Genomic DNA, 12146 nt, shown 5'->3' with positions numbered 1-12146 from the left:
GGCAGGCAGCATAAAACTTTGCCACATCTTATCATGAATTATCCAGCCCCAAATAATTGGGATAAGGCTTGGATGATGATGATGATACCCGATCTATTGAAAAATGCTTACTTTTGAGGTTTTTATTTAATATTAAAAAAGATCCTAAGTCTTCGCCTGAATTGCCCAAGGAGCGATGGCGGTGCTTATTTTTACCAGCCATTATTTTGAAACTTGACTCGGCCAAGGCACTTGGCCCTTGACCGTCCCAAGTAACTCGGGTGAGCCTGAGTGGACTACCTGAGTCCTATAAATGGCCAAAAATGCCCTAGAAAAATTTAAAAAAATAATAAAAATATGAAAAATAAAAATGAAGGCGGTAAATGTAAAGTAAAAATAAAAGCAACCTTAAAAGGTCCAAATAGGGTTAAAAAAATACAAAAAAAATGGATCTAAATAAAACTGATTTATAGATGGGCTGGGAGGCATTTGAGGGACTACTTATAGATGCAAAGGTTTTATTTTTTCTTTATTACCTTTTTTGGGACTTTAAATCGTTTGTGTTTTGTTCTATGTAGCAGCCCAAGCCTTCATGTTTGGTCAAACGCGTTGCTTTGGTAGATTGGAGGCTCATTGTGGAGAGTGTGTGGGGAGGCCTTGATACCTTTTTGTTGAATATTCTTGTGGATATCTTTAATCTGTGTATCTAGAACTATCTTTTTTTGCCATATTCTTGGGGAAGCGAATGCTGAAGTGGATGCTTTGGAGAATTGCAGTGTGAGTTGATATATTGTATTTACGGTGGAGATCAATGAGATGGCACCATGACATCTGTTGCTATCCAGATCCTTTTTTGTACTTCTCCTGAAACATTCTTAATAAGTCTTTGGACTTTTTTTTTTTTTAAAAGTCAACTCTGGTGAGGTTTGTATAACACCAAGCATGGCATCTCAATACTGGGTGCTTTGATCAAACATATGAACTACCAAAAATGCAGTAGTTGTCCACTCCACCTACTAGGGGTGGCAATGGACCCGGACTCGATGTGTAGACCCGACACCGGTTCGGGTATGGGTCCAAAAATTGGACGATATAGATATTTTGATTATTTGGGTCGGGTTCAATCGTATCCGGTCTTGGTCCGGGTTTGGGTCCCATAATACTTTTTCAAGTTGGGGTCCGGCCAGACCCGGACCCAACCTGACCCATTGCCACTCCTGCCACCCACTGGTGCATAATGATGGGGGTGGTCTCCCTAGGGTACAATGCTAAAAAAAGGTGGAAACTGCACCCTCCTGTGTTGTGTAGTGCCACCTGCAGTACGTCCCACTAGTACATAATGATGCATTGGCTTCTCGCCATGTGTGCCAGAAAGTTACTCGCACTGCAAAGGTCAAATATGATGCCAAATAGTGTCTCTAATCTCCTTGGGCATTAAACATATTCGATGCCCAAAGAATGATTTCATAACTTTCTGGAATTTTCTTCAACAATTAAGGAATTTCCCCAAGCAGTGTCAAATTGCTTGAGTCCTTCGAGGAGGGCCACAAACATATTTTTTTTTTGGGTAAGTCAGTGGGGGAGAAGGCCCCTACCAGGGCCACAAACTTGGCCATTGTTGAAGCAACAATGCCAACTGTATCCTAAAAATGACAGTAGAACCTAGCCTGAGTCTTTTCTCGAGATTTCTCAGAGCCTGCCGGTGCCAGGTTTCCTGAAGGGCAGGCACACTCTATGTTGAGCTTTATTGGCTGGTCAGGTGGTCTTCAAAGACTAGATCATGGGATTTTGGAGGTTTGAAGATCAAGAGGACCTTCTTCTTTGCTTCAGAATCCACGACTGAGAAATACTTGATGTTTTTAGATCCTTTAGCCCAAAGATTCTCAGGGTTCTCATTTTATTGAGGATAGCTTGTAAGGTTGCTTCCTTTCCCTTGAATACTCAGGTATTTCTCTCTAGGCAAATAACCTAGCTGGCAACTATAGTTGAGGCGCTCCAAAGGAAGAGGGCTGCTGAAGGGTGGGGGAAAATAGAAGGCACAAAAAAGTTGTTGAACAGTTTTAGACATTGCAAAGCACCAGTTAAAGCTTGAAGCAGGGAGCCCTAGGTTTTGCTGGCCACTATACAATGCAGGAATATATGATCAAAGGTCTCTTCTGCTGCCTTGCACATTATGCATCTGTTAGACAGTTGTACTTCCCTTCTTTACTGATCAACTATTAGTGCTTTGTTGGGTATGTGGGCTTTGAAGGCCTTGAGAGCATGTAAAAACTCATGATTAAAGTGATATTGTGCTCCAGTGGGACCGAGGTCCATTGGTACTTGAGAAGCATGTTAGGTAATTCTGATTGACTAACACGGGTTGGGTGGTCTAGGCTTGGGGAATGAGTCTTAAACCCATTAGCCTTGGGCACAAAGCACAATTGGAGAGGATTTGCAAGGTAATCCGTCATTGTGGTCGAAGAGATGCATAGGATGGTTTTAGCTTGGTGGTTGCCGGTCTCTTCTGTATTGGTTGTGGGCTTGCAAGGGTAAGGGCCAACTTCTCAACAACCACCCCACAACCGCATTATGGGAAGCGGTCTGAGAGGGTAGTACGTGTACATGTGCTAAAGAGAGGACCCCCTGCACTATTACAATAATGTGTACTCATCCATTTGAATAGGGCTTGTCCTTAGCGGGAATATGTAATCCATACGCTAAATTTGTGTTCCCACTATTTATTGGCCAAACACTCACGAGCCCTTGCGATTGTTTGTAGGTCATGTGTTCCATTGGGTTAGTTAGAGAAGATAGTATGAGGGTTACTAGTTTTTAGCATAGATGGAGTGCTTTAGTAATTCGCATATTCTTGACTGGATGGATCTAATTCTCTTCTAATAGTATTTGTTTATGTTAAAAAATTATGAAAAACAAAAATAATTTTTCCAACACCATTACATAGTTTATTTTAGCCTTATGGATTTTTTATTCAAAACACATGATTTTTTAGAATAAAAATTCAAATGAATGAGTGTATTAAAAAATTGTTTGGAGGTACTAGAAAAATTGTAGGACCTACATGGGGACCCAATGCATGAGGGCCCACACATGTGGGCCCCATCTAGGTGTCGGACACATGGGCCAACAAGGCCTCTATGGGTTCGCATGCCCCTCTCTCCTCTTTCCTAATTGAGGTTGACTAGGTGAACTGGTGAACCTTAGTTAGGTAATTGGATTTTTTATTTTATGGGATAAGGTTTGGTTGAAAAGAATTTTTCTTGACTAAAGGTGACTAGAATTGTATTACTGAGTAGTAAAATGTACACAAAAATGGGACCCTCTTAGGGGGCACCCTATGCATCCCCAAAGGATATAAAAAAGTACAAAAGCAAAATTACAACTCCAAAGATGGATGTGGGCGATCTAACAAAAATCTAAGGCCCCCCTAGGGAATTAGAGTAGGCTCCCTCTTTAGAAAGATAATCAGCATCGGAGTTGGCCTCCCGATAAAATATGGCACCACGAGATTCAGATATCTGGTGACAAATGAGATATTTCATCGAAGATGTCATCTAGACACCATGGGCAGGGAGAGAGACCGGATCCCCAAGCTATGGCATTCTTGGAGTCCCCTTCCACCACCAAGGTGTGCCTCCAGGTGATGCGAAAACTATGTAGACCTTCTAAAAGGGCCATGGCTTCGGCTAGATTTGAGTCCGCAAGGCCAATGGAGCAGGAAAAAGCATGCAAGGTCTGTCCATCGGATGAACGAAAGAGCCCACCTACACCTGAGGGGCTGGGGTTCCCAAGGGAATAGCCATCAAAGAGCTTGATTTTTGGAGCCTACTTCAGGTGGTCTCCAAAGAGAAGATCTAGAGATAGTTGGCTTTGCCCCCTGGAGTAAGTTGTGCCTGTTCCTATAAAAATCAGATAAGGGGATGCCTTTAAACAAGCCATGGTTCGTGCCAAAAGGCCATTAAGCTCGTGACTTTGTCCGCCAAAGCCCCAACTGAAGGTCTCTTTCCTCTGCAATGTGCAGAATCCACAGTGTGGCTGAAACAGAGGCTTTTCAAAGTTCTCTTCCTGCCTTGGGCCAGGGAGTGTAAAGGAAAGCCTGATACAAGTGCGGAGTGAAGCTAGGAGTGACCACGTCCACTGGTTGAAAAGAATATTTACATTATGGAATTATCCTGAAATAGTTTTTTTCTAGAAGAACAAAATAAAACTTCTAGAAGATTAGATCTTCTAGAAGGATAAGATAAAGCTTCTCGAGGATTAAGATAAGATAGATCATCATCATCATTAGAGCCTTTTCCCAACTATTTGGGGTCGGTTACATGAATCTTGGTCCTCCATTCTGCTCTATCAAGGAGCATACCCTCAGTGAGGCTATAAGTTTCCATATCTTTTCTCACTACTTCTCACCATATCCCTTTGGGCTTACCCCTTGTCCTTTTTGAGTCCTCCACTTGAGCCAACTCGCACCTCCTAAGATAGATAGATCTAATTCCTATTTTGGATAGAATTAATCCTATTATAAGTAAAAGAGAATAGGTCAAGGAAACTAAGAGATAAGGGTTTCTAGAATCTTTCCCTCTATCATGATGATTGATTTAGTGAATGAAGGCTTGAGATTAAAGCCTTGATTTAGTGAATGAAGGGTTGAGATTAAAGCCTTTCTTCACCCCACGGGTCACTATCGTTTAATGGTCCAAATTGAATCCTAATCTAACATAGCATACCCTAGGGCCTTGGAAGTCTATTCTCCGCATTTCCATCACCTCAAAACCTAGCCTCTCTTTCTCTCTCTTACCCCCACATAGGCAACCCTACTGTAGCATGACCAGTCTCTCTCTCTCTCACCTAGGGTAGTGCACACCCACCTAGGCAGCCCTAGTGTAGCACGCCAGCCCAATTGGATTGGGGAGGGGGTACACCCCATAGAAAAAGGGTTTCTAAACCTAATTGTTTAGAAGGAGGTTCTTCTTGGTTATGCTCTCTACCCCAACAAATTAGAGTATTGAGGCATACTTATTTCCGGTAAAATTCCCTAGTTCTTGATTCATATTTTATTTTGTAGTTATTCTTGTTTTTTTTTATAAGAGTTAACTGTTATTTTGTAGTTATTCTTTCTTTTATGAATAAGGTTTTTATTCGTGGTAGTAAGAGTGGATCCTTAAATTGTATAGGATTTAGTTTTTCATATTTTGCATTTAAGTTGCTCGTTAGTAGACTTTTTTTTTTTCGCTAAAGGGTAAGCGATGAATTTTATAAATGAATGAAAGAATAAGGTACATGAATGAATGCCAAAACATACCTCAGGCGTATTACAAGTCACAAATTTCCAACATGAATACCACCTTTGGCATGGCCATCAACAATATTCATGCTGGATCAAACAAAACAAAAAGAAGTTGAGAAACCTCAACCAAAATCAATGCTTGGCTTTAAAGAATCTGAACCTTCGTCTTTCTAAAGCATCCCAAGCCAATTCATCTTCCATTCCAGAAGGAACATTCCTCTAATCTTGATTTACTTAAACTTCAATTCCTTTATTGGCGAGTTTCTCTGCAATAACATTTGCTTCTCTGAAAACATGAGATATCTTCCACATAATGGAATCCAGATATGGTGTAATCTCAAGCCATCTCTGATGAAATCTCCAAGGAAAAGACTGAGAGTTAACAGTAGCAATAAGATGTTTGGAATCACTCTCAATCCATAATTTGTCAATCTGTTTGGTACGAGCAAACTCAGCACCTCTGAAAAATGCAGAAAGTTTAGCATAGAAATTAGTGGCACGTCGCAAGTAACCAGCAAAAGAGCCACACGATTGACCAGTCCAATCTCTGACAATTCAACCAAAACCAGCTTGGCTTGGATTGCCTTTAGCAGCTCCATCTATATCAGCAAAATAGCCACGTGAGTAACCAGTCCAAGTCTTGTTAGTAGACTTGCCGATATTAATAAAAAGAAATAAAAGAAAACCTTTGAGTTCATACACCATTGTCACTTTTCATCCTCTTCTCTACAGCACTAATCAGTTGAAGGCTTGTACTTTTGGGGGAACTGGGGTTAGCCTGGCTCTACCATTGATGCTTTGGATTTGGAGAAGATGGGGATAGGGAGTGATTGAACAAAAATAATTCTTCACCTTATCGCTGACCAAATCACCTGGTTGCTACCACTTCTAGGCATGGAGCCACAGGGAATATGGAAACTCAAAAAATTTGGATGGTTGTTCACATGCAAATGTGGATGGTTGTTCCCTGGGGTACCCTGGTCCTGCAGGCTATGGTGATATCTTCATAGATGAGCAAGGAAACACCATAAGGTAATTCTCAGTGTGTATCAGCATTTTTGATGCAGCAACAATCAAACCCATCGCCTTGCTTGAAGGTCTCAAAAGGTTCCAAACTCTTGGAGCACAAACATCGCGCTTTTTTTTTTCTTTGATTGTTTATTTATTTTTTATAATGTTAACCTTAAATTATGGAAAAAGATAAGTACAAGAGACCTAGGCAATCCACAAGGGCGGATGCTCTAGGGAAGAAAATAAAAACAAAAGTGGAATACCAAAGCCTTCTTTTTGAAGGTTACAGTATGGAAACAGCAACCTAGAAAAAGAAATTGATCCAAAAAATCCAAACAAAAACCAATGCAGAAAGTTCTAAAATTCGTCCATTGGTGCCGCTTCTTTAGCCAAGCATGCATCCAAGAGACATCCATATCCCTGCACAGGTAATAAATCTGATCAAAGAAGTGGACAAGGGACTAGGGGGGGGGGGGGGGGGGTTGATGAAGAAGGTCTCTGGGCCCAAGGGATGGTATTCTTCGAATCTCCCTCAATCGCGTGGTGGAGTTCAGACAGAGAGGTTGGAGGAGCTTGAGCCCCTCCAAGAGAGCTATCGCCTCGGCCTCCATTGAGTTAGCATGGCCGATATGTATGGAAGTAGTAGCCACAGTAGTGCCTAGATGGCCTCTAATGATGACTCCCACTCTGGATGGTCCTGGATTTTCGAGGGAGCATCCATCAAAGTTCAGCTTAAGCTGGCCCTGTGTGTGTGTGGGGGGGGAATCCAAAGGGAAGCCCGAGCAGGTCGTTTGCGATTATGCCTAAGTACTGTGCTCCAATCCTGGAAAAAAGCCGAAGTGGGAACTCCTTTAAACCTGTGGTTATTGGTTGCCCAAAAAATGACCATGGATTTGAGCTTGGTGAAAATTTTGATCCACGGGGAGTATTCTCCTTGGAAGATTCTGTTGTTGTGTTCAATCCATAGAGCCCAATTAGAGGCTGCCACCATTGATGCCCAAAGTAATATCCTTGGCTTTGGCCAGGGGAAGGGCTGGATTGAGGAAAGGATGGGCGGTACCTGCTCTAGTGTAACCATTGTTCGCAAAACCGGCGGGTTCGAACTGGAACCGTCCTGTTAGATCGGAATCACCAGGGTTTCGGCTCCGGTTACGGCCGGTTTTGGGGTACAAGTAGCCTAGGGTACACCCCCAAAAATTTTTCGGCCCAAAACAGGCCGGTTGGAGGTTGAACCGGTCATTTTTTAGTAGAACCGGCTGGTTTTAAGCTAATCGAACCGGTTAGACAATATGACGGTCGTTTTTTACAAAATAATGGTTATGTACCCATTACGGCAGTTATTTTGAAATCGTGGCCGTTATTTGCAGCATGCATTCTTGAATCTAAATTTTTAATTTTTTTTATTCGTTTTCGTGCCTTTTTTTTGTCTTTTTTTCGTGATCTATTGCCGTATATCACTATCTAGAATATATAAAACAAGAAATTTGGATTGAAACATAAAAAAAAAGGAGTTTCTTGGATCGAAATGGCGGACTTTTTAGGTTTTTGAAAATTTCCGCCATTCTTTCATTAATTTATTCAATACCTAATGGTTCTTGAAGAAATTTGGTGGGTTTGATAGATAATCGAAGTATTTATCAGATTCATGTTTCAATTTGTTCATAAAACCAAATATTATGGGTTGATTTTGGCCCGAAATGTTGCTGCTCAAAGAACATGCGTTCGATCCAAAAACACAGCTTTTTTATCAATTTATTGGTCCTTTTTTTATTAAATTAAGTTGTGTATTTTGATCATCAAGGCTTAATCTCTCAAATAAAATAGGTATGTCTATTTATGATTGATTAAATGTTTTAATATGAATTTTTTTGTTGCACCATATCATGAAAATTTCATAGATCTGAGATTTTTACCATTTTTTCAATTAAATTAAAAATACCAAATATTTTTTGATGAGATTTGGTGCATTCGATTATCCAAACATTGAGGGTCGTTTCTTGCTCGAAATGTTGCTCAATTTTAGGGGTTTTTGAAAAATCGATATTTATAAAAAAATATTTTGTTTAATAAAAGTATGTTTTTTAATGAAATATGGGAAGTGTTTTTCTATTTTGCTTAATAAAATTATTTTTAATAGCATTATGATTTTTTAATAAAATTATGTTTTGTGATGAATATGGGAAATGTTTTTCTATTTTGCTTAGTAAAATTATTCTTTTTGATAAAATTATTTTTTTGATGAAATTGATTCTTCTTTTTGATAAGTGCATGATAATGTTGCTCGATTTTTTTTAATTATGTTTTTTCAAGTGCATGATATAGTTATATTTGTAATGATGGAAATGGGACATTTTGTTTCTTTAAGTGCATGCAAAAATTTTGGTTGCCTTATGTTCAATGGAATGCAACACCATTGTCTTGTATGTGCTTGGTTCATCTCTTTTTCATTTTTTTTTTTTTTATTTTCTATCAAGGCTTTTGGAATGTTATGGAAAGAGTCTTTAAAATGTCAGCTGATTTTAAAAAAATCGGCCGACTAACTTGGGACCGGTCACTGGAGAGAGAGAGAGAGAGAGAGAGAGAGAGAGAGTTTTACAAAGGTGATCTTAATTTCAAATCATCCCTTACATTTTGAGAAATTGACTTTTCTAAAACAAGAAATCATTTTGCTTAATAAAATTATTATTTTTGATCAATATGGGAAGGTTTTTTCTATATTGCTTAATAAAATTATCTTTCTAATAAAATTATGTTTTTTAATAAAACATTATGTTTTTTGATGAATATGGGAAGTGTGTTTCTATTTTGCTTAACAAAATAATTTTTTTGATAAAATTATGGTTTTTAATAAAATTATGTTTTATGATGAATATGGGAAATGTTTTTCCATTTTGCTTAATAAATTATTATTTTTGATAAAATTATGGTTTTTGAATAAAATTATGTTTTATGATAAATATGGGAAATGTTTTTCCATTTTGCTTAATAAATTATTATTTTTGATAAAATTATGGTTTTTGAATAAAATTATGTTTTATGATAAATATGGGAAGTGTTTTTCTATTTTTCAGAATAAACTTAGTTTTTGATAAAATTATTTGTTCTACTGTACTTATTTTTTGATAAAATCAATGCACAACACACTGATGTGGATATGGTAGATACATATAAGAACAGTAGAGCATTTCAGTGTGCTATGCATTGATTTTTCGTTTTGTTGCATATTATGAGATGTACTTTTCGTGAAGTATGCCTTATTTAATTCATCGAAAAAATATTGTATGAATTATGCTTTATCTAACTATATATGGAAGAGGTCCTTTCTTTCCTGTCGTAATTAGTTGGCGTTTTTATTTGATTCAATAGCATCAAGCTACTTTTGTTATTTGCAAAAAAGTGCATAAATTTTCATTCCTAATGTTAGCGATTTTTGTACAAAAGAAACTAGAAAGTTTTTCATGTAAAATTTGGGATGAATATGTTAATTCTTGGAAGAAGATGTTACATGACAAAAATATCTTCAAAGAATATCCTAATCTAGGAAACAAAATGATTTATGTGACCTGCTTGGGATCATGTACATGACAATAGTATTCAAATATTAATTTATAACAAGTTGTTTCAATTTTTTTTTTGTAAGATAAATCTATGTAATAAGATATTATACACTTAATCTAAGTTTTTTTAATTTTGTTTTTTATTTTTTTGGGGGTTTTTGACCCTTGTTTTTTTAAAAAAATCTACTTGACCGGTTAGTCTGGTTAACCGCCCCAGTTAGTCCAATTCCGGGTCAAACCGCTCCCAGCCCCATGTCCGGTTAACCGTTCCGGTTTGATTTTGTGAACACTGGGTGTAACCCACTGGATTTTAAATAGTTTAGGGATTTCTTTGATTGTTTATTCATTGCTATTTACTGAATTCGGCAAATGATGCTGACATTATTCTCCATGCATGGACATGGACTTATTTGTCCTTTTAGCTTTTGTTGTCCTCTTGATTACACGCTTCTTTTTTCGCTAAATCCTCTTCATTAAATCTTTTGTATTATATATATTGTATTATTTATTATTTGATGCATGCCTTTCTTTTTAATTGAATGGACGTAGGGTATGATATTTTTTATGCTAGCTATTTCTACTCACAAGTTTATTGACCATTATGGGATTGAATTGTAGTTGGGGACCTGTTCCATTTATTTATCAATGTTTTTTCTAGCTGGTTACTCTGACAATTTTAATGAGTTCCCTGTTCTCTTTTTCTTGAATTAACATCTCCTCCTCCTATTGTGAAACATTGCATTTCCTCTAAATAATGGTTTTGTTATGTTCGTTCTTTTAGCTTCATACATGAGATTCTTGTGTTTCACATGAAATTGTTTCTTTATTATGGCTAGTGTTACTCATTACAGTTTAATAATAGTTCCATGAATTTCATTCTTTTTTGGTTTATGCGTGAGATTCTTGTGTTTCACATACTTGTTTATTTTTCGCATGTTCGGTGGGATTCATTGTTCTAAATTCTGTTGCAGGAGGAAATGCAGTGCTTTTGTATGCTTCCAAGTATCATGACGTTGATACTGTGGTTAATGTTTGTGGCCGCTTTGATTTGTGTCAAGGAATTGTGGGTCGCTTAGGTAAAGACTTCATGGAAAAGATCAAGAACGACATATTCATTGATGTCAAAGACAGGAATGGTAAGTGCTTGTTGTCACAAAAGAGTCCTTGAGAAGGGAATTTTCTTTGTGTTTAAATGAGGTCTTTAATGTATAGGAAAAGACGTTTTTATATTTGCAAAAATTTTTTGAACTTATATTTGCAAAAATCTTTCCAAAACTTCTTTTAATATGTGTCGCGGGAAGTAGTTTTGATCTATTATTGGATTCCTAATTTGATCACGTATGGAATCCATTTTTGGTAATAAGCAAGTATAATCGAAATTTTCTCTCATAAATGATCGAATGCATCATCATCGTCAAAGCCTTTCTTGGTCCGTCATTCTGCTCTATTAAGGGTCATATCCTCAGTGAAGCCCTTGGTTCCCATATCTTTTTTCACTACTTTCAACCATGTCCTTTTGAGTTTACCCCTTGCCTTTTTTTACCCTTCCGCTTGAACTAACTTGCATCTCTCAGCAGGTGTTGTATTGGGTCTGTACCATACATGTCCAGCCCACCAAAGTCTACTCTCTCTCTTCTTATTGCCTATTGGTGCCACACTTAAATTTTCCTGAATGTATTCATTTTCGAATTCTATCCCATATTGTCTTGCTATTCATCCATCTCAACATCCTCATCTTCACTACACTCATGTTATGGGTATATTATTTTTTAACCGCCCAACATTCCTCCTCATAGAGCAAAGCTAGCTCACAGTTGTGATATAGAATTTGCCCTTTAGCTCCATAGGTATGCGGCAACCACATAGAATTCTGGTTGCACATCTCCACTTTCCCCACCCAGCAGTAATTTTATAGATTATTGACCCAAGGTATCGAAGTGTACTCTTTTTGGTATTTCCTGGCCGTCAATCTAAATGATCGAATGCATAAATAAAATTTTCAAAAGTCTAGTTTATCCTTGTGTGAAAGAATACTCAATCCTTTGACATGGTAAAAATTGCTTGCATTTCAACGTCACATGATTAGACAAAACCTAAAAGAAGCATTTGATGTTCTTTATGAGGGCCAAACAGGCATACTAGGCAAATAAAAATGGATTTTGATGTTCTATGGAAGGGCCAAACAATCCTGCAGCATCAGAAAATTAAATCAGTAGTTTTTCCAAATTGGCTTCCCAAAACTTGCAAGTTTTTTGGATACAAATTTTTGAATCAGTTGGCCCCCAAATGTTACTTCATAAGTGTGCCCCATCTTG

General features: G+C 37.7%; 1 protein-coding gene across 16 annotated transcripts in view; it reads left to right on the top strand.

The window, feature by feature from the left end:
- The window catches only part of LOC18445825 (uncharacterized), a 46911-nt gene that overhangs the window by 32598 nt on the left and 2167 nt on the right, over positions 1-12146 (top strand). For all 16 annotated transcript variants that reach the window (XM_011629372.3, XM_088857015.1, XM_088857016.1 and 13 more), the window contains one exon: positions 10803-10967. In XM_011629372.3, coding sequence (XP_011627674.1) covers positions 10803-10967 — 165 coding nt within the window. The remainder of the gene's footprint in view (positions 1-10802; positions 10968-12146) is intronic.

The sequence above is a fragment of the Amborella trichopoda genome, chromosome 13 (assembly GCF_054954075.1).
Source record: "Amborella trichopoda isolate Santa Cruz 75 chromosome 13, AtrichopodaSantaCruz75HAP2 v2.0, whole genome shotgun sequence".
NCBI classification, from domain to species: domain Eukaryota; kingdom Viridiplantae; phylum Streptophyta; class Magnoliopsida; order Amborellales; family Amborellaceae; genus Amborella; species Amborella trichopoda.
This window is presented reverse-complemented; position numbering and strand designations above follow the sequence as displayed.